Below are 23,851 nucleotides of genomic sequence, written 5' to 3'. Positions count from 1 at the left end.
TAGCCAATCTATGTATAATGTCACACTTACTATTTATCTAACTTTTTTTTTTTAGATACATTTTTCGTACATAAAAGTAGATGGATTTTAGGAAGGGGGTCCCTCATAAAGGTTCATCATATTTGGGGGTCCTTGGCATCATAAAGTTTGAAAACCCCTGCGTTAACACGTTAAAGTTGACAGCACATATATATATATATATATATATATATATATATATATATATATATATATATATATATATATATATATATATATATATATATATATATATATATATATATATATATATAAAATATAATATAATATATAAAATATAAATCTTCTAATGGCATTTTTTAAAATGTCTATTCAATGTTTGACTTATCTGCCACAATAACGTAATGCTTTGAAATCATCTTTATTTGGAAGCGTTTCTCAACAAATTAATGATTAATTGTCCTTGATGTAATCACATCATAATTTTATTTTCATTTATATTTATTCATTTTTAAGCTGACAGCACTGTTTATGATATTTATCTTAACCTGTATAGGAAAAAGTTAAGTTTAGGAGGAAACTATAAAATGTGTGTGCATTAAATAAGTTATTGTGGAGAGAGAAAGTATTAACATGAAAAAGGACACAGCAGCTCTGCATGGGTCATCCAAGTGTGGGGAAGAGCTCACCGTGTTAATGTTCTCCACGTCTACAAAGACCAGCATGCTGCCGTTCTTCTCCTCCCTTCCTCTGCGCTCTTCTTTCTCTCTCTCTCCGCCGTGCAGCGTGTTGCTGCGGCTGGCCGTGGCTTTGACGCTGAGAGATCGGCTTGCACAGATGAAAACCGTGTGTCGAAGGACCCTGTGACTAAAAGTTTCAGAGAAAGTAAAGATGAGTCACTGGAAATCGTGTGGCAAGTTTCAAACACTAGATGATGTTACAGGTCAATAAGTCCTCTTTTAAATTCAGACAGCAAATTTCCAAATGGAAATGCATGCGCTTATGTTTGATTATCAGCCACTGCTCAGCATAAACAGTAGCCAATGAAAGGAAATGAAACTCATACATACATTTTTTTTCAATCTTTAACACTATGTGCAGAATAAGCAATTTTACATTACAGCAATTCACGGTCATTGTTGTCGTTAATGAAAACAACTTTGTATTGTTTAACGATTACATAAAATGTAAGATGTTTAAATATATCATTTTATATAATATTTTTAGTAATTACAAATATTTATAATGCATATTATGTTTGTATTGTTTTAGTCTAATGACAAAAAAAAATCTATTATTTCATTAAAAATCACTTCTGCATACTGTTTATCAGACACTTAAATAGCATTAATAGTCTGTTTTACAAAACAAAACAAAAAAATTAAGTGTGTAAGTACTAGGGCTGAGTATTGTCACAAATTTCATGATTTCGATTCACAAGCTAGCAATCCGATATCGATTCAATATTGATTATTTTGGATAATTGGATATATATCAGGTACAACACATGGCAAGTTTTCTCAAGCTAAACAAATCCCTTAACTATTGCTGTAAACAATGGGAGTCAGTTGGTACTACATTAGCCTATAATATTGAAGGTACCTGATCTAATTTGTATACAAACACTTAAATTACAATAACACATGTTTTTTTTTTATAATAATAAAGTTATAATATTAATTTTACAATTACATAATCATCTTTCTACACAAATTAATTTAAATGAAATATAAACATTTAAATGTTGGCTATCATAAAAACATTCAAACATGCATTAAATATTAAAGAACATTAAAATTATAATGAATGTGTAATGAAATTTAAAAAAATGCTCCTCAAGGTTATCAAGGTGACATACAGTGAAACGAACTGTCATGCCTCACAGGACCATGGTGCTACATAAATACAGACAGTATAAACCTATACACAATTAACCTACTGAGAGAGTCTGACTATAAATATACTATAAATACATATTTACCTATACATAAAAATATACAAATGCTTTCACATTAACACTGCACATGTGCAAACATTGTAAGGCAAGCAACTGGCTGGGGAACAGTGCAAGATGATTTTTTTGTGTGTATGAGCATGTAAACAAACATTTACCTCAGAAAAAACATATTCAGTGACCACATGTGACGTTATGTGACATAGGCTATTGTTTACAAGCCGTTTTATAGACGTCTTTTCGCGGTTGAAACACTGATTGAGCGATTCCATGTGACATGATATGGATTTCGGTAAGTTGTACTGTCTCTTTTAACATACATTCAGACGTTCATTCATGTTTATTTTGCGCTGTAAATGATATGGAGACGGAGATGATCAGTTCACGTGCACTCTGCGCTGCCACTGTCATGCTGTAGTGCCAAAAGTTTTTTTTTATTTGTTTTTATTTCATTATAAAATGGACGTAATTTGAAATCTAAGACTTTGTTTAATATCAATAGTAACAAAGCACAAAGATTATTGCCATTTATTGGATGGGAGGCGTGCTACAATGTACTGTTCATTCATCTACTGAAAACAGGATAGACTAATCAATTCTTGGGATTTAAGAATCGATATCAGTACGAGAATCTATATTTTTTTCCCAGCCTTAGTAAGTACATTTAAGCTTCAGTGAACAAACAATAAACACATCTTTAAAAAATAGGCTGCAACTACTACCAGCACGTGAATTCTTAGTTGCGGTTAATTTTATAGAATGCAAAATGAATATAAGTAAAAGGCTTGAATCCAAGAATGGAACTTGAAGTGTAATTAGTTACTGACCGTCCAACAATATTTTCCAAAATGACAGTTGAGTGAATACAGTCAAAGCAGCTACACACTTCCTTGAGGAAACCTTCTCAAACAAACCCAGTTCTTTGTATTGTCCATTATTAATAAGTGTGTAACTGGCCATGTACCTGAGCTTGGCTGTCTTCTCTGTACTCTCATAGTAGAACAGGAAGTTGATTTCATGCACACCCTCTCGGTCAGGCCCCCTGAGCCACAGCGGGATCTGTAACGCCTCCCCTGGTCCCAACACACCTCGTGACAAGGGAATCTCTGCCACCATCGGCCGGTCACTGCTGGTGACCCCGAATGCTGCTGGTGACACGAGCGACACGGTGGCCACTGACGGGGGCATGGACACAGTCTTGTAGGCGGAGCAGTGCTCTGCTGCTGTGGGGGTCACTGGGGTGAGGTCAGAGGCGGCACCCCCAAATGTGAAGAACTCTGGGTGTGTGGATGCCACCCGAAGACCAGTGAGAGGGACTGCACTCACGTTCACAAACTCCACCCAAGCTTTCCGGATCTCACCACACAATAAACCAGTGGGGAAGTTAATGAAAAACACCTGGGTGGAAAAGGAAAGAGAAATAGTAATTACATGGCGAGTTATTTATGCAAGTATTCAGAGAAACCAAGAACGCGACACACACACACACACACACACACACACACGTATGTGTTTTTTTTTTTTTTATCTTTACTTTTACCCCAAACAATGATTTGTTTGTATGTGTGTGAACATATATATACACAAGCCATGGCTTGTCAGACATAGCAACAGTAACTAAAGGGGGCAGGTCTTTGCCAACGGTCAATTGAGGATTGTTTAAATGCCACAGCCTACCTGAGTATTGACAATACATGTGTAGTTTATAACCAAAGTGTATTCAATGCACCATGTCACAAAGCTCAAATCCTCTCAAACTGGTTTCCTAGAACATGATGATGAGTTCACAATACTCAAATTGTTTCCACAGTCACCAGATCTCAATCCCATCGAGCACCATTGGTATGTGGTGGAACGGGAGATTAACATCATGGATGTGCAGCCAACAAATTTGCAGAAACTGCATGATGCCATCATGTCAATATGGACCAAAATCTCTGAGGAATGTTTCCAGTACCTATGCCATGAAGAATTAAGGCAGTTCTGAAGGCAAAATGGGCTCTAACCCAGCACTAGCAAGTTTATATTATGAGAAAATCGAAGTGTTTTTTGACACCTTGGATGAATGAAAACCTACTGTAGGAGACAATATATAGGGCACTTTAAAAGTCAAACTTTGATTGACTCAAACACACCTCCAGTAAGGGCATAGGAGGGGTGATAATGGGGTCCAGGCGGCGGTCTGGTCCATATCTGACTGAAGTCTTTTCTTCTTTGGTCACATTGAGTCTGGGCCCCTGGATCTCCAGATTCTGCTGTCCGCGCACACACATCAGATCACCGGCCACCGAGTCTGCAGCACAAACCAACCACATCTACAGTTAGTGTTACATCACATAAATCGCATTAACTGATGGGTTCAGTGTTTACATGCGTGTCAAAGAATGTGCGATTGTGTTACACCTTCACTGTTGCCCACTTCTCCAGTGTCCAGGTTGTACACCACCCCGAGAACATGCAACTCTCCGGTCTTACGAGGAAGCAGCTTCAAACGAGCCTGAGAAAGCGGGAGAGAGACATTTCAGTTAAAGTGACGGGGGAAAAGAGAGACTAGAAGGGGATGAGGGAAGAGAAAAAGATGCTCGAACCACTTTGGTGTCCTCTGGACTTATGGTGAACTCTGGAATGACTTGGGTTTCAATGATGTCATTGAGGGCTGTGGTCTGGAACGGATTCAAATGCAGAGAAGTTAATCAAACTGAAGAGAAACTCAAAGCTGGATGCCTCAGGCACAATGAACCGAGAGACGATTAACAGCCTTACTTCTTTCAAACATGCTGCCTCTTTCTCATTGGTGATGGTTTCTCCGGTTGTGCCACCCTGAGGGCCTGAGAAGTCTTTCAGAGTAAACTTCCACAGCAGAGACAGAGCCGACAGAGCCAAGGGAACTTTCAATGGATTACGGAAAACCACCTCCACAATGATGGGTTCTGTGACGCAAAATGAGAAAGAAGTCAATGTATTAATAGCAAACGACATGACAGAAAATGATGGGGGGGGAAGGAGAACAATACATGACTCAGGATCTGAGGATGTACCAGGTGAGCTGATACAGTCAAAATGGCTATTCTGAAGCTTAATACCGTCAAACAAAAGTTTAAATTTACAGACACAAATTTACATGCTATTTATTATAATAGGTTTGTGTGACAATTGCTTTGTTTATTTTTAAAGTTGTTAAAATACCATGTTCTGTAATTGTTAATAAATGATACACAAATCTGATCATTTGTAGTTTAGGCCTAAATGATGATGAAATGACAAAATAAATTATCAAATATACGCTACTATTCAAAAGTTTGGGGTCAGTTCGATTTTTAAAGTCTTTTATGCACACAAAGGCTGCATTTATTTGACCAAACATTACAGTAAAATAGCAATATTGTAAAATTATTTCGCATTTGGCAGACGCTTTTATCCAAAGTGACTTACAGTGCACTTATTACAGGGATCCCCCTGGAGCAACATGGAGTAAAGTGCCTTGCACAAGGACAGACTGGTGGTGACGCCTGCTGGAATCGAACCAGCAACGTTCTATGTATCAGTGTATCTGCGTATCAGTTCAGTGGTTTAACCACCTGGTAACTAGGGGTGTAACGATACACCTATGTCACGGTTCGGTTCATGTCACGGTTTTGGAGCCATGGTTCGGTTCGGTTCTGTTTGCTGTGGAGTAATGGTTCAGCAATCATAACACTAGATTCCCTTTTAACTTAAGAATAACAACAGCAATAATTTAACTTTATATATTGGCTTCACGTTTTCTTTAGAGCAGTTAGCATACCTAAACTCAAATTAAATGTCTGCACTGTAGACTAGTCCAAAATAATCTACTCATTTGACCATTTACCATAATGTTTTTAAAAAAAAGCACATTTATTTCACAAAAATTGATGACACACACACACACACACACGTAAATGTCCCACTGTAGCCTACTTAACAAACACATTAATTGTATGAATATGACTAATACCGATGAAGCAGTTTGTTAATACTATAAAGTAGCCACCACACTAATTTAAAAATAAACAAAATAAAGTGAAAATAAAGTGGCATTTTGTGGTTATGGAAACAAGTTACCATGGTGAATACACAATACTTCATGAACTGTTAATGAAACATGAAAACTGCTCCTGATAAACAGAATGCACATCATAACTGCATGAAAATCCTTCCCAGCTAACACACGTCGAACCAGATTATTGGTACTTTACTTTTATTTCATGACTTACAAATTGACATCGTAACCTTGCATGCTCAGTTTCTCTCGCGCTTATAATATACGGTGTGATGGGGTGCGCGCGTGTAACTAAAGAGTGTGCGCTACGAGTGCAGTATAACGGCTTACAGGACAGGAAAGCGGTTTTCTGAGGGGTGAGAGATTTTTTATTTTGCAAAAAGCTACGAATATGACGATGCTGCTGGGACTCCAAGGTAGCATTTTGACTACCTGGCTAAATGGGGAAACGGGCTCTCTTTGCCCTTCCACCGTGCAACTTGAGCGATCGCCCAAGTCACGAGACATGCACTTGGAAGCCAAAATTTTGTATATACTTAGTAAATAATATTATAATAATATTTAGCAAAAATACAGCTCTTATTTAGTTGTTAAAAGTGTACTAATTACTATTTAATCTAATATCAAGGAAGAAAATAATTATTTTGTGGCATAAGGTGAATGAGAGCTGTGCTGGGGCAGCAGGGGGCGGGGCGCACTCGGTTCGACATGAGTATCGCAGTTCGGACCGTGGGTGGTGTATCGCGATTTTTCGGTACGGTTTGAATATCGTTACACCCCTACAGGTAGTAACCCACTAGACCACCATCTCCCCCGTTTTAAAATATCTTAAAATGTAATTTATTCCGGTGTTGACAAAGCTTTAAATTTTTCAGCATCATTACTTCAGTCTTCAGTGTCACGTGATCCTTCAGAAATCATACTCATATGTTGATTTGCTTCTCAAGAAACATTTCTTAGTATTACTTATTTGAAACAGAAACAGAAATGTATTTGTTCAGCTGAACACAAAGGAAGATACTATTTGGAAGCATGTTGGCAACCAAGCAGATTTCTGCAGCCATTGACTAACATAGTGGGGTGTGGGGGGGTTATACTATGGTAGTCAATAGCTGCTCACGCTCCTTTGGTGCTTTTGACGTGAAACAGCCATGTCAAAAGACAGCGGAATCATTGTCATTTAGAAATAAGATTGCGTGGGTGATCTTTTAACGATTAAACACGCAGCTCTAGTGTGTGTCAGGACATTCACAGACAGCGCATTCTCTTTTGTCTTATCGCGCTTAAATGGTTTAAAAGCATTTGCATGAATAAGAGCGTGATCATATAAATGTTTCGCAAGCCAAAGGATAATAGAAAAATGGATTTACATTTACATTTAGTCATTTAGCAGACGCTTTTATCCAAAGCGACTTACAAATGGGGGCAATAGAAGCAGCTAGAGCAGTCGAAGGGCAACAATATCAGCAATATGTAAGTGCTGTAACAAGTCTCAGTTAGTCTAGCACAGAAGTATACAATTTTTTTTTTTTTTTTTTTTTTTTTTTTTAAATAAATTAGACAGACAGACAATGAATAGAATGATAAGTGCTATTCTCGATCGGTCAGGTGTTGCTGGAAAAGATGTGTCTTTAGACGTTTTTTGAAAATGGCTACAGACTCGGCCGCACGAATTGAGATAGGCAGGTCATTCCACCAGGTGGGAACGGTCCAGGAAAAGGTCTGTGACAGCGATTTCATGCCTCTCTGGTATGGCACCACAAGGCGTCGTTCACTGGCAGAACGCAAGTTCCTGGAGGGTGTGTAAGTCTGAACGAGCGAGTTTAGGTATATTGGTGCAGAGCCAGTGGATGTTTTGAAGGCGAGCACCAGTGCCTTGAATTTAATGCGAGCGGCTATTGGTAGCCAGTGCAGACTGATGAGGAGAGGCGTGACGTGTGCTCTCTTCGGCTCACCAAAGACCAACCTCGCCGCTGCATTCTGGATCAGTTGCAAGGGTTTGGTAGTGCATGCCGGAAGGCCCGCAAGAAGAGCATTACAGTAGTCCAGTCTGGAGAGAACAAGAGCTTGGACCAGTAGTTGTGTAGCATGATCTGATAGGAAGGGTCTAACCTTCCTAATGTTGAATAGTGCAAATCTGCAGGACCGGGTTGTTGCAGTGATGTGGTCAGTGAATTTTAGCTGATCATCAATCACAACCCCAAGGTTCCTGGCTGTCCTGGACGGAGTTATGGTTGATGATCCTAGCTGAATGGAGAGATTGTGATGCAGTGCTGGGTTGGCTGAGACCACAAGCAGTTCTGTCTTTGCAAGGTTGAGTTGCAGGTGATGTTCCTTCATCCAGGCTGAAATGTCTGTTAGGCAGGCAGCGATACGAACACCAACCGATGGATCATCAGGTTGAAATGAGAAGTAGAGTTGAGTGTCGTCGGCATAGCAGTGATAGGAAAAGCCATGTTTCTGAATGACCGATCCCAGTGATGACATGTAGATGGAGAAGAGAAGTGGTCCAAGCACTGAGCCCTGGGGAACTCCAGTAGCTAGATGATGTGACTTAGACACTTCACCTCTCCATGACACCCTGAAGGACCTACCTGAGAGGTAAGACTTGAACCACTGGAGAGCGGTTCCTGAGATGCCCATCTTCATGAGAGTTGCCAGGAGGATCTGGGGCCTCATTTATAAACGTTGCGTACGCACAAAAGAAGGCGTACGCCACTCTCTACGCAATAATTGGTATTTATAAAAAGCAAACTTGACGGGAAAATGTGCGGTCCTTCACGCAAGCTCTGACCCAGGCGTACGCACAAAAATGGGTGAAATGAGAAATGGCGACACCGTCGGCAGATGGAAGAAACACGTGAAAGTGTGTGAAACTGTTGACCGTTGTGTAAAAGAAATGGCAATACTGCCTCTCAATAACATGAAGACTTCACAAAGCAAGTATTACAATTAACAGCCTACACGAACACCCGTTTGATCGATCTGCAGTGTAAAACAAACAAAATCAAAACGAAAAAAAAAGTTGAATATGTTCTGCAATAATATTGGCATGTTATGCAATTCATCCTCATAAATAATATGGTAAACAGAACGAAATAATGTACAAAACTGATATTCTCGTCAATGTGTCCGTCTGGCGGAGCAGATATAGATGCAATTAGATAGACAGATAGATAATTAGGGAGATATATAAATAGATAGATAGATGTATTAATTGTCCACTGGGGAAAGTTGTTTTCATAGTAGGCTAAAGATTTCTTCATCAGCTACGGAATCATGGTATTCATGCATATGCCTTTAGTTTGTTTTATTTTAGATAAAATAACATATGACGTATGTCTCAGCCATTCAGAAAGCTGCAAGAAATTACATTTGCACTGAACTATTTCCCATTTCCACGCAGAGAATAGGGATAGGGATTAATAGGGATTCCCCAATAATTGCCGCCAGTCTCTCATCAAGAGGGGTCAGCTCCGGTGTCCCCTTTCCCCCACCCGTGGCAGACACTCTGGCGATGGAGCGCTAGACGCTTTTTTGCCTCGACTTTGATGTCCGACCATTTCTTTTTTTTTTTTCGGCCACGGTCCGAGGTTGTGAGGCTACAGCATTTACGGCGTCTGCAACCTTTTGCCACTCAGGTGCCTTTTTGGCATTAGTAATGCCCACACTGTGTCACTCCAAAACATATTTTTCTCCTCTTTTCCACCTCGCCAACGATAATTTCTACTTCACATTGAGTGAAGTTACGTTTTTTTGATTTCCTCTCTGTATTTGCCATGATTTCGCAATCGATGAATATAAACTTGTGGGCGTTTCACGGACTATTTATGGACAACTATGGGCGTGACATGAAGCCGCAAAAGCTGCGCTACATTTAGAATTGATTATGATTTATTAAGGGAAAACTGCGTAGGATGTGCGTGCGCACGGTTTTATAAATCCGAATATTTCTGTGCGTACGCACGTCCTACGTTTCGTCCGTACGCCACTTCTGACGCAAATCCTACGCAAAGTTTTATAAATGAGGCCCCTGGTGATTAACTGTGTCAAAAGCAGCAGACAAATCCTGTAAGATAAGTACTGTGGATTTGGAGGCTGCTCTTGCCCGTCTCAGTGCCTCCGTAACTGAGAGCAGGGCAGTTTCAGTTGAGTGGCCGCTTTTGAAACCGGATTGGTTGATGTCCAAGAGATTGTTCTGTTCAAGAAACGTAGAGAGCTGATTAAACACAGCCCGCTCAAGTGTCTTTGCAATGAAAGGTAGAAGGGATACCGGTCTGTAGTTTTCTAAAAGTGCTGGGTTTAGAGAGGGTTTTTTAAGCAGTGGGGTTACCCGAGCCAGCTTAAATGCTGTGGGGAAAGTCCCGGTGTGAAGAGAGGTGTTGACAATGTGAGTGAGTGCAGGAGTAACAGAAGAAGAAATGGCCTGAAGGAGGTGAGTGGGGATAGGATCAAGCGGACATGTAGTGGGATGATTGGAAAGGATGAGTTTGGAGACATCTGCTTCAGAGAGCAGAGAGAAGGAGGGAAGCGTGGGTGTGATGGTCGTTGAGATGTGCGTGTCGGTTTGTGGTGTAGAGAATTGGCTGCTGATGGAAGAGGTTTTGTTTGTAAAGAATGATGCAAAGTCATCAGCTGTAAGGTTTGACGAGGGAGGGGGGGGAGGAGGACAAAGGAGCGAGGAGAATGTTTTGAAAAGTGCACGAGAGTTGGAGCAGTTGTTGATTTTGTTGTGGTAGAAAGTAGTTTTAGCAGTGGAGACATTAGTAGAGAAAGAAGCGAGAAGAGACTGATACAGGGTTAGGTCAGTAGCGTTTTTAGTTTTGCGCCACTTCCTCTCTGCCGCCCGGAGTCCAGAGCGATGTTCCCGAAGAACATCGGACAGCCAGGGGGCAGAGGGGGTGGTGCGGGCTGGCCTGGATGTAAGGGGACAGAGGTTGTCTAAGCAAGATGTTAGAGTGGAGCAAAGAGTGTCAGTAGCACTGTTAGTGTCTAGTGCTGAGAACTGAGCAGGTGGAGGGAGTGAGGATGAAACCATAGTGGATAGACGGGAGGGAGAGAGCGAGCGTAGATTACGCCGAAAGGTGATCTGCGGAGGAGTGCGTGTTGTGTCCGGAGTCAGTATGAGGTTAAGAGTGATGAGAAAGTGATCTGAGGTGTGCAGTGGAGTAACTAAAGTGTTGTCTGTGGAGCAGCAGCGTGTGTAGATCAGGTCCAGATGGTTACCTGATTTGTGAGTAGCTGTAGTAGAAAGCCATGTGCTTTGGTCGGCGTCAATAAAACCATATGAGAACATTTGAGTGAAGATGATCGAGCAGAACCTGTTCAGTCCTCAAGTGTAAAGACTGCGGATCTATAATGATCGCTACTGAATGGCACTGTTACTTTTGTATTTTTAGAACGATTATAGCCAAATATCTGTCGCAAGAACTATTAACCCAAAACGAACACTAAGCACTGGCTTTACTATAGTAGCCAAATCACACACAGAACCATGTTTAGCATGCCTGAAGATAAACAATACATAAAAGCTCTAATCAAAGAATCATTTACACTAATGTCAGGTTCGCTGTTGAGATTTTAACGTTAGTGTTTGTAATGTTAGGTGTTCGTCGGATAACGTTAAGTATGAATAAGCATTTAACAGACTGGTTTGCAGAACAGCGCTGTCATCTGTTTACTTCCTTGCTACAATGTACAACCTATTACAGGAAAACACATCGATGAAAAATAAATCAGACTTACAGGTTGTGGCCCGTAAACAGCTTCTGTTTGTAAATCCAGCTTTCAGGACAAGCCGTTGTGCATATCCTGTATTGAACTCGCGAAGTTTGTGGAAGTTTGTGTTGTCCTCCGTGAAATGTGCAGCGCGCGCGTCGTGCATCCACGCACCGGCAGTGTTTTTTTCACGCAGCTGACGTTGTGCAAATCTGGCATTGAACTCGCGAAGTTTGTGGAAGTTTGTGTTGTCCTCCGTGAAATGTGCAGAGCGCGCGTCGTGCATCCACGCACCGGCAGTGTTTTTTTCACGCAGCTGACGTTGTGCAAATCCGGCATTGAAATCGCGAAGACGGTGATGTTTTCCTCTTTTAGATGTGCTGCAGAGAGCCCTGCGCGCCTGATTCCCCGCTGACTCAAACACACGTGCATATAACATGCTGTATGTTAAACGCTCTGCAACGCACCCCCGTCCCAAGGAAGGCTGAACAGAGCAAGTACCCCAGACCTGCAATCCGGATGGAAATAACAGCGTTTCCTCGGCATCGTGGCAACAACACTCCAGCCTAACTAACTTATACCACAACAGCGCCGCGATACAAAATGGCCTCACCCTCCCTTATTTAATCTTCTCGGAGGAGGGGTTTATGTAAATATTGAGCCTGTTGATGTCACCAACCCTGGAGGAATGTGTGTAGTCGCCTACTGGCCGTTTGCTGTAGTTCTTAGAAACTGATTTCTTTAAAAGCAAATATCTCCCTTTGCTTTAAACTTTGAACGTTGTAACTTTGCAGATGTTGTTTATGCTCAAGCAGCAACATTACACGCTAGCTAAAGTTAGAATAGTGAAATCGTGGTTTACCACCCCTTTAATAAAAAAAATTTAATAAAAAAAAGATTCCCAGAGAGCACATTCCCAGATCACGGAGTGTTTACAAATAGTATGTGTCAATTGATGTGTTTTGCTGGTGAAATATTTGCTAATAAGGAATACAAATAAGTAGGAACATGGCACATCACCAAAGGGTGTTTGCAGGTTATTCCTTTTCCTCTATAATCCCCCCCCCCCCCCTCTTGCTAGGGGGTGCTGAGGTGTGAATGTTCATCCATTATGATAATTACTTATTTCTACGATCAATACTAGTCTCACTTGCACTACTGAATATTCTACTGACGGGGCAGTGAGATCATCCAACCGGGTCAAATCCAGGTAAGGGTCTCTCTGCTTCATTAGTTCTCATAGGAACAGTCAGTTTCTACATATTTCACAAATTAAAGCAGATAAGCAAATGGTGAATAATTGATTTCAGTCCAATTAAAAAAGCCCCGGAAGGCATCAAACGGAATAACGAAGCCCTTTAAGTGCATCAATACCTTAACAGAAACCAAGAATTTGTGTAAATGGAGCAATCAAAGGAATGGCAATGTCTTAAAAATCCAAAATTGCAAGACCAGATATACAGCACAATTAAAAATGCTTGAAAAGCAGGTGGAGGGGGGAAAAACATACCCTCCACCACGGCGAGGGGGTATCTGAGGTTGTCCGTCAGGCTGTTCAGGCAGCACTGGGAGGGCTGGAAGGTGATGGGCACAGTCCCTCTGTTCGCCACGGCGACGACCCGCTCCTCCAACTCCCTCCACAGTTGGGAAAGATCACGGTCAAACTCCTGGTCCAAAGAGACATGCGTTGCAGCCTGTTTCTCGCCTGTTGAAAAGCAAGTCGGAGATGCAAAATGCAACTGATTACATACTGCTGAGACAAAAAAACATGGGCATACATAACATATCTAGAATTCAAGTTCAAATTGGGGTGGATGTGTAAATAAAAGTTTATATTTTAATAGCGGTCACTGGCCATCATTATTAATCACTATTTTGCTTTCACTAAATTCTTCAAAGGCCTATATTCATTAGGGCTGGGTATTGACACAAATTTCAAGATTCAATTTGATTTCCATTCACAAGCTTTCGATTCGATTACGATTTCGATTCGATTCGATTCAATATTGATTATTGTGGATATATATCAGATACAGTACATGGCGAATTTTTCTTGAGAAAAAAAATCTTAACTACTGCTGTAAACTATACATGGTAGTCAGTTTGTACATTACTATAATATTAAAGGTTAACCTTAAAGGGATAGTTCACCCAAAAACGAAATTTTTATGTTTATCTGCTTACCCCCAGGGCATTCAAGATGTAGGTGTCTTGGTTTCTTCAGTAGAACACAAATGAAGATTTTTAACTCCAACCGTTGCAGTGTGATAGTCGTATAATGCATGTCAATGGGGATATTTTAGAGTATGAGAGCAATGAGAGTAAAAACACATAGACATACGAATCCTTATTAAACCATGCGGCTCGTGGCGACACATTGATGTCTTACGGAACAGTATTTATGTTATTTTTTTACCTCTTATCAGACGAACATCATCTAGTATTCCCAGCGCCATAACTGCCGGTGAATAAGGTCAAAATACTAGCGCGATCAAAGAGATATATATATATATATTTACACGTAGATGCCTCATTCGACCAATCCGCGCAGGCACTAATGAGGAATCTATGTATATATCTATGATCGCGCCGTTATTTTGCATGTATTTTGACCTTATTCGTCGGAAGTGATGGTGCGGGGACGGCTGATGCAGAGCCATAGAAAAAAATGAAATACATTTTTAAATATGGATATTTTTCTTCCACAAATGCATCGATTCGCTTTAGAAGGCCTTTATTAACACCCCGGAGCCACGTGGAGCACGTTATTTGATAGACAGATGCCTTTTTTGTATTAGCCAGAATTTTTTTTATATAACTCAGATTTTATTTGTCTGAAAGAAGAATGTAATATACACCTCGGATGACTTGAGGGTGAGTAAATCATGGGCTAATTTTCATTTTTGGGTGAACTATCCCTTTAACTGATTTAAATACAAACATGAATTTTTCTCATGGATGTTTTTTATAATAATAAAGTTATATTACTAACTTTACAAATACATAATCATTTCTACTCCAATTAGTTTTTTTAAATAAACATTTAAATGGTGGCAATCGTAAAAACTATTTATATTTTACTATTTACTAAATATTGAAGAACATTAAAAATTATTATGAATAGCCTATGTAAAGTACTGCATATATTTATCAAAATGCTGATCTCTAGAGTTAATACTAATGAGTTTATGGATACTGAATGGTTTTTCTGAGGTAAATGTGACATTACGTGATATGGTTCACAAGCTGTTTTATTGACGTCTTTCCGCGGTTGAAAGACGGATTGAGCGGTTACATGTGACGTGATAAAGATTTCACTCTTCATTTTTGATTTGCCTCTTTTAACATACCTTCAGAGTCAGACGTTCATTAAGGTTTATTTTGCGCTGTAACTGATATTAAAGCAGAGGAGATGATCAGTTCACGTGCGCTCTGGCTGCCACTTCTCTTGAGCTGAGCTGCGTTACTGTGATCTGTCACACCACATTAAACAGTGCCAAAACGGTATTTTTTTTTTTTTTTTTTTTTTCGTAATTTGAAATCTGAGATTGTGCTTTGTTACTTTTGATAAGATACAAAAAGATATTTGTTATTGGCTTGGATGGGAGGGGCTCTACAAAGTTCAGTTCATTCATCCACTGAAAACAGGATAAACTAATCGATTCTTGGATTTAATATTTTAATAAATTAATATCCGTTCATAAAAATGAGATAGATAGATGTACTTTTATGGACTTCAAAACAGAAACCTCCATTAACTGCCATTATAAAGCTGGGAAGATTTTTTAATATAACTCTGATTGTCATATACACCTAGGAGGACTTGAGGGTGAGTAAATCATGGGCTAATTTTCATTTTGGGGTGAACTATTCCTTTAAATTGATCAAAAGGGACATAAGACTGTTTACATTGTTACAAAAGATATTTTAAATAATTGATGTTCTTTTGAACTTTCCTTAAAGAATCATGAAAAAAAAACTTTTCAACATTGATAATAATAAGAAACGTTTCTTGAGCACTAAATTAGCACATTAGAAACAGCAATAAATTACATTTTAAGTATATTAAAATAGAAAATAGTTATTATATTACTATATTATTATACTATACTGTTGGGGGACACTGTGCGGTCCAAATGTCTGAGATCACCCTAAAAATCTGCGATAAAAAAACTCAGAAATAAGTTTTAGGATTGAAAACAAAGCAATATTAGGAGTATGACATAAATAGTGAAGAATCTTAAATGTGTTGTATTCCTTTTATCGGTTGCTAATCAAATAAGCATTGATCATGTGACACTTTACAGACGGACAGTGTATTGAGCTTCAGTGGAAGAAGAACATCTCTTTGGATCAATCCAGAGAATATGGAGCATATGATCATCAGGTTTCCTCACACATTTCTTCTCTCCTTACAAATATGACTGACAAATCATGGCAGTGAAAAGGGAATATTTGGGGAATTCAGAATATATAAACTCAACAGAGTTGTCCAATCAGCCGGTGTCTCAGAGGACATTTGGGATTCAGAGCCTAAGGCAAGCGGAGCGTTGGAAGAGACAACAGGTACGTTTATTTATCATTCCACACACACACCACTACACCCCCCTCGCACCTCCCCGTCCCCCTTTCAGAGTGAGATCCGGGCAAAGACTTTAATTAAAAAGGTTTTCACACCTCCTCAGGCCTGTTCTCTTCACTCAAACGTCCAATTCCCGTTTTTTTTTTTTTTTTACACACGTTTGAGTTCCGTGATATTTCTAAAATTAGTCTTTTTGTTTGCTTCTCTTTAATTGAAGCGGAGCTCATTGCAGATAACGAATGAGGTAGTCCGTGTTCTCTCTCTTATTTTAAATGTAATTTATTCTGTGATGTATGGAGCAGCTCTTCAGCACCTCTTCATCTCTTTTGAAGTTTTCACTGGAAATTACTTTTTTTTTTATCTGAGTGCATTAATGGTGCCGTGTTCATCTTTATTTCACCATGGGGATGATGAGAGAAAGGTCATCACAACTTAATGTGGATGTTAAAATATGTCATTCATAACAGTTGCACTGTGCGGTGTTTATTCATGAGCAGGAACAGTCAATTACGTCACTATTCGGTTTACTTTCTAAGGGAATATGATTGCTTTTTGAGTGAATAATGAGTAAAATTACGTTTTTATTTTATACAGAAAAGCTTGGAATATACAATAACGATCAAAAGTTTGTGGAAAGTAAGATATTTTTATGCTTTTGAAAGAAGAAGTCTATTTGATATATATTATTTGATATAAAATACAATAAAAAAGTAACATTGTGAAATAGTATTACAAAGTGCTATTTTAAAGGTTCCTCGTTTTGTTTTGGAGGTCTCCTACAACAGGTTTACATGCATCAAAGGTCAAAAAACACAATTTTTTTTATAATTTACAATGCACATCACCATATTTTTCAACGATTCTCAAACGACTGTCCAAAGATTTAGTATCTCTAAATCCCTCCTTTCCGCGGGCCTACTCTTCTGTTTGCCCGACAGCCCAGTCTGTTACGATTGGTCTATCGCTTACAGTGCATGTCAGAAGCTAAACGCCCATTACTCTAACTGAACTTCAGCTCTGGAGGATTCCAAAGTTTAGCGATTGTACACACTCTAAACACACAATCTAAAAGGCACGTGTGCATGAGACCGGAGATTTGCAACAAAAAGTGAAAAAAAAAGAACGATTATGGAGGAGGAAATGGTTGGGGAGACACGGGGAGCAAGGATTATGTGTTCTGCAAAGAGAGTTGGAAGTGAATAAATCAGAGGTCTTCAACGTTTTTCAGGGGAAGGACCCCTTAGGCGATAGAGACATGGAGCGGGGACCCCGATACAAAATGTGTCAAAAAGAGCTACATATTAAGCATAGAGCCTTCGATATTACGAGAAACTAACTATATTATGATTAAGAATAAGATATGTTAAAGGGTTAGTTCACCCAAAAATGAAAATTCTGTCATTAATTACTTAAGGCCTGTTCACACCGGGACGATTTTCGCGCGCGTTTATCGCCGACGTTTAACGCCTCGTGACTAAACAATGGGCGCCAATGTCAGTGTTCACACCGGCGCGTAAAACGGCAGGCGTAAAAGCGTCATTTAAAAAAAAACGCCTCGGGTTCGTTTTTTATTTTGACGCGGCGCGTTAAAAACTGGCCGACCAATGAGATCAGCGCTTTTGTTCACGTGCCTGGAGCTGCTGAAGTGACAGTAAAACACGACTGGGTGGCGCTCAAGCACAAAATCGGTCTTGCCGAGCACACATTGATACGAAGAAGAAGTAGTAAGTAGACAAAGAAGAAGAGGAGCTGCCAATGCTGCTTGCCAGTTAGCAAAAAGTGTGTGAATGGTTTTGCCATAGACATAATATATCTGTGGTTTTGGCAAGCACGTAAATACTGTCTCTCCTCTTCTTCTGTGTGACAAGCGAGTGTCAGAAGCGTAAGTGCCGCAGCACCACCTTGTGTACCGGGAGCGCATCTACTGAATGTGCACGTTCACTCGGCGCATCGCCAGTGGAAATCGCTTGGGTGTGAACACTCAAGACGCGCCAAAAAACGTCACGAAAAACGCTGGCAATAAGCGCGCGCGATATTCGTCCCGGTGTGTACAGTCAATGAGCCGAATGATGATTCGGATCGCGTGTCAAACCGCCAAACTGCTGAAATTTGGTGATTCAAACCGCTGATTCAACTCGCTGATTCATAACGCTTCGAAGCTTCATGATGCAGTGTTTTGAAATCGTCATCACTATGTAAGTCGTTATTTAGGGTTTTTTTGCGCACAAAAACTATTCTCGCCGATTTATAAAGTTATTTTAGAACTACTGTAGTGAGATGGTTTGTAACCAAAGTTTGTAACGACGTCTTTAGTACCTTTTAAGGGTCTTGAGAGTGTAAAGTGCCATTGTGCCAATGGAGGCCTTTCAGAGCCATCAGATTTCAACTAAAATATCTTCATTTCTGTTCTGAAATGTCTGACGGGTGTCGAACGACATGAGGGTAAGTAATTAAAGACAGAATTTTCATTTTTGGGTGAACTAACCCTTTAAGACAGTAGATACGAATACACATTATTGTTGTGCATGCATATTACTTGCCATTGTTAAAATTAACAAAATGCTGCGATAAAAAAACAATTAATTAGTTGTTTGCAGTTGTTGTAAATTTTTGTAATTGATTTGCAGAGTCATACATTTATTTTACTAATCAGATGGACAATTAAACATTTACCTGAACTCTAGTTTCAAGTTTAGTTTAATTTCACTGAGATGCACAATTAAGAATCAAATCGCTATATAATATTGATACGAATGTTTTTTGATCTATGATTCTGTATTTACATCGCGTATCTATTTTGACATGCCATATTTTTGTCCCGTGCTAGTTATCACTGTCAATTGCAATTTCGAGAGTGAAACACGCATTTATATGTAGACGTCACTTCCAAAATTTTGCAGTGTGTAATTTGGCGTCGTTCCTCTTAGCAGCATGATAAACAATACTTTTATTCAAAGGATTATAGCTATATAACCTCAAAAGCACGAAAGAGCGCTCACTTTACAATCACAGTTAAAGGATGAGTTCACTTTTAGATAAACTTTTGCTGATAATTTACTCACCCCCATGTCATCCAAGATGTCCATGTCTTTCTTTCTGCAGTCGAAAAGAAATTAAGTTTTTTGATGAAAACTTTCCAGGATTTTTCTCCATATAATGGACTTCAATGGGCTCCAAACAGTTCAAGGTCCAAATGACAGTTTCAGTGCAGCTTCAAAGGGCTTTAAACGATACCAGACGATGAATAAGGGTCTTATCTAGCAAAACTGTCATAGATGTATACGTAGATGCCTCATTAGCGCTTGCATGGATCAGTAGAATGAGGCATCTACGATCGATATTTCTATGACCAGGCTCGTATTTTGACCTCACTTAGCAGAAGTTATGACTGAGCTCAGAGATGATCACGTTCGTCTGATAAGAGGTAAAATAATAGCATAAATACTGCTCGGTTTCTCGCAGAAACTGATCGTTTCGCTAGATAAGACACTTATTCATCGTTTGGTATTCTTTTCGACTTTAGAAAGAAAGACATGAACATCTTTGGATGACATGGGGGTAAGTAAATTATCAGCAAAAGTTAATTTAAAAGTGAACCATTCCTTTAAGCTGTCACTCATCTCAGTTTGCGATCTCACAGCGTTCCATCAAAATCAGTAAAGTTGTCTACACTGAATAATGAATCTCTTACTTAAATGGTAATGGTAAATGGACTGCATTTATATAGCGCTTTTAACAGACCAATGGCCATCCAAAGCGCTTTACACATTGCCTCACATTCACCCATTCACACACCGACGCCAGTGTCAGCCATGCAAGGCGCCATCCAGCTCGTCGGGAGCAGCTGAGGTTAGGTGTCTTGCTCATGGACCCCTCCACACTTGGTCAGGTGGAACCGGGGATCGAACCACCAACCTTCCGGTTTGTTGACAACCTACATGAACCACTGAGCCACGGTCGCCCCATTTACATCGTGTCTTTGTTAATGAGAGAATTCCCAAGAGCAAGCAGAACTCAGCACTGAATAAAAACTCTGGCGTTTTGAGCGGTGAATGGATTCTAACTTAAACACCTCTGATTGGCCATCAGAGGTCCAGAGATCATTGAGCATGTCTATGATTGGCTACATTTCTCACCGCTGCAAAACCCGCTGTGAATAGGAATGTTTCACGTTCTTCTCCAAAAATATTATACTATTACAGTATCAACGGAGGGTGCTCTGCTTTTGTTTCAGGGTGCTTATAATTGAATTTGACTTTGTGATGTTTTCTCCCAATGTTATAATTTTTTAATTAAAAAATTATTTGTGATCAAACATTAATTGGCGGACCCCCTGCAGTACCGCCTGCGGACCCATGGAATAAATCATTTAGCAATGTGCTGCAGTTGCGGCTGGTCAAGCAAATGTGTGTGCTTTGTTTCTGTTTGATAAAATTGTAAATACATCTATTAAAATACTGATATTCTGGTCTCTAACTCCTCCCTGAACCTCCCGCTGCCCTGTATCGTGCTCTCTTATTGGCTGTAGGTCATCGCCGATGTAATTTTTAGTCAGAAAACATTTCACACAGCAGGAGGTCCAGATATTTAGCATGCAAAATATCTCACGTGTGTCAACGACTCGCCGCCAATTTTCTCAGATCTTTGATAATTCACACTGCTTGTCACTCGCATTAACGAGTACCGATTTGCCAATGATTTCGGGCATTTGTTGCAATTTCGCAAAACCTGTCTAAACCTAAATTCGTGCCGTGTGAACTCAGCATTACTTACATTGTATTGGCACTTTGTTTTTTAAGATGAGAGAATTTGTGAGAGTGCAGAATTCAGTCAGTGAGAGTTTTTAGTTGATTTCTTCAACGGGATGCTCAATACACTCAACAGAAGCACGTGCAAATCGGCTGTAATGCTCAACGGTGCAAAAAACAATGCGTAAAAAGACATCTTTGATTTGATCTGCACTGATTTTATACATGGCCCTTGGCTTCTGCTTTCCACCTGATGGAAATGTGTTGTAGGGATGGAGAACTTTAATCCCTGATAATGTTTTATTACACCAGGAGAAAAAAAAAAAATTTCTAGTAAACTCTCCCTTTCTTGTGTATGTGAATGAGTGAGACACACAGGAGATGCTTACCTTCGGCGAGTCTGCGTTCATGGCCAAAGAAGACACGTGTTTGTGAGCTGTGCAGGCAGGGCAGAGGCAGCTGCGGAAGGGAGCTCTCACCGGTCAACTGACTCATGCTCTGAGGGCAAAAGGTCAAAGGGTCATAAATATCAACATTTTAAGAGCTCTTCTTTTCACCTATAAGTTGTACTCATGCATCCACTGAGTACTCCCCCTCCAATGCTTGCCTTCTGACTGGCCAACAAAGGTCATGTGATCCAGAATTTCTTCTGCACAGTAAATATATGAAAAGTAAATGATCAGTATTAAGGCCCATTGACACCAGGAACTAGGAGCATAAAGATAACTATAAATATAATGTGCATCTATATTATCTAAATGCAGGGTGAGGAAAAAAAATTTGAGTGGCCAAAGACTCCAAGGATCACAGCTGGAGAAATGCAGCGATTAGTTGAGTCTTGGGGTCAGAAAGCCTTTGATCAACACAAAAATGTGTCACTGAGCACGAAATGAAGCTTCTGCTATGGCCGTCCCAGTTCCCTGACCTGAACCCTATAGAAAATAAGTGGGGTGAAGTGAAGAGAAGAAGCACCAACATGGACCTGGGAATCTGAAGAGATTCTGTATGTCAGGTGTTCTCCAAACTCGTCAGGCAATATAGGAAAATGTTGTCTTGGGTAAAGGAGGTTGCAAAAAGTGTTTAATAAAAGGGTGCCAATAATTATGGCCGTGTTTAGGAGAAAAGCATTTTTTTTACTTCAATGAAAGTTAATGAAATATCAAAAGGATAAACAATGCAGATAGATTTTTACAGCCATCTTTCATCATTTTTACCAGGGGTGCCAATAATTCTGATCACAACTGTATATGCCCTGCGGGTTTAATATATATGCACTTAAATCATTTACATGCGTGTAGGTTACGTGTGTCTCAGAGCGGCACCGATCTGCTCCACATGAACTGTTATCATGCGTGGAGTGCATCTCAAACCCCATCTCTGCATATGCTGTGAGTTTTTTGGGAATATTGCATTATATCATATTTGTAAGGTACATCCTTTATCAGCCGATGCCAACACAGGAGAATACATGAATATGTTTCTAAATATGCACACTGTTCATCGCAATTTCAAAATTAAAAGTTTAAACCCTTGCTTTGCGTTTGCATGTTTTAATGTGCACATGTTCTTGCTCAATAAAGTACAGTGACTGCAGAATTTCTATCTTAAAGAAGTGGCCAAATATTAAAGATTAAATAAATATTTGAATTTGAATTAAATGTCAATAATGTAAATGCACATGAACTTTAAATGACATCCCATTCTTAATCCGTAGGGTTTAATATGGAGTTGGCCCACCTTTTGCAGCTATAACAGCTTCAACTCTTCTGGGAAGGCTTTCCACAAGGTTTAGGAGTGTGTTTATGGGAATTATTGACTATTCTTCTAAAAGCGCATTTGTGAGGTCAGGCACTGATGTTGGACGAGAAGGCCTGGCTGGCAGTCTCCGCTCAAATTCATCCCAAAGGTGTTCTGTTGGGTCGTCACTCGGATTGCCAGACAGAGAAGCGTGATTCGTCAGTCCAGAGAATACGTCTCCACTGCTCTAGAGTCCAGTAGCGGCGGGCTTTACACCACTGCATTCGGCGCTTTGCATTGCACTTGGTGATGTAAGGCTTGGCTGCAGCTGCTCGGCCATGGAAACCCATTCCATGAAGCTCTCTACGCACTGTTCTTGAGCTAATCTGAAGGCCAGACAAAGTTTGGAGGTCTGTAGTTATTGACTCTGCAGAAAGTTGGCAACTTCTGCACACTGTACACCTCAGCATGCGCTGACCCCACTCTGTGATTTTACGTGGCCAACCACTTCGGCTGAGTTGCTGTTGTTCCCAATTGCTTCCACTTTGTTATAATACCACTAACAGTTGATCGTGGAATATTTAGTAGTGAGGAAATTTCATGAATGGAATTATTGCACAGGTGGCAACCTATCACGGTACCACGCTTGAATTCACTGAGCACCTAGAGAGCGACCCATTCTTTCACAAATGTTTTTAGAAGCATTCTGCATGCCACCTGAAATCAATGATATGGAGGGGTGTCCCAATTCTTTTGGCAATATACTGTATGCATTTTAAGTCATTTTAAAGGCTATTGTTTGCTAAGGTCTATTATTATTAACACGCACACGATCTGATTGCTCGATTAATCGTCAAATCGTCCAATTACTCAATTACCAAAATAATCGTTAATGACAGCCAACTGTTATTTTACACAACTGTTCCTGAGTGGTAGATCTGCACCATAAAAACTCCCATTAAAGGAACTGGCAGACTTTTTGGGACTTTAGCTTATTCACCGTATCCCCCAGAGTTAGATAAATCCATACATAGCATTCTCATCTCCGTGCGTGCAATAACTCTGTCTGACGCACCCACCGCTAGACTAGCTTAGACTTATCTAACTCTGGA

At 39.9% G+C, this 23,851-nt stretch overlaps 1 protein-coding gene across 1 annotated transcript in view; it reads right to left on the bottom strand.

The window, feature by feature from the left end:
* The window catches only part of trappc8 (trafficking protein particle complex subunit 8), an 88,563-nt gene that overhangs the window by 25,668 nt on the left and 39,044 nt on the right, over positions 1–23,851 (bottom strand). Inside the window, exons 14-21 of the mRNA XM_079830767.1 lie at positions 21,392–21,500; positions 13,183–13,377; positions 4,697–4,863; positions 4,522–4,596; positions 4,337–4,430; positions 4,069–4,226; positions 2,898–3,331; positions 669–846 (exon numbers count right to left, since the gene is read on the bottom strand). Coding sequence (XP_079686893.1) covers positions 669–846; positions 2,898–3,331; positions 4,069–4,226; positions 4,337–4,430; positions 4,522–4,596; positions 4,697–4,863; positions 13,183–13,377; positions 21,392–21,500 — 1,410 coding nt within the window. The remainder of the gene's footprint in view (positions 1–668; positions 847–2,897; positions 3,332–4,068; positions 4,227–4,336; positions 4,431–4,521; positions 4,597–4,696; positions 4,864–13,182; positions 13,378–21,391; positions 21,501–23,851) is intronic.

Source organism: Gobio gobio (assembly GCF_949357685.1).
Source record: "Gobio gobio genome assembly, chromosome: 12".
In the NCBI taxonomy this organism is placed as follows: domain Eukaryota; kingdom Metazoa; phylum Chordata; class Actinopteri; order Cypriniformes; family Gobionidae; genus Gobio; species Gobio gobio.
This window is presented reverse-complemented; position numbering and strand designations above follow the sequence as displayed.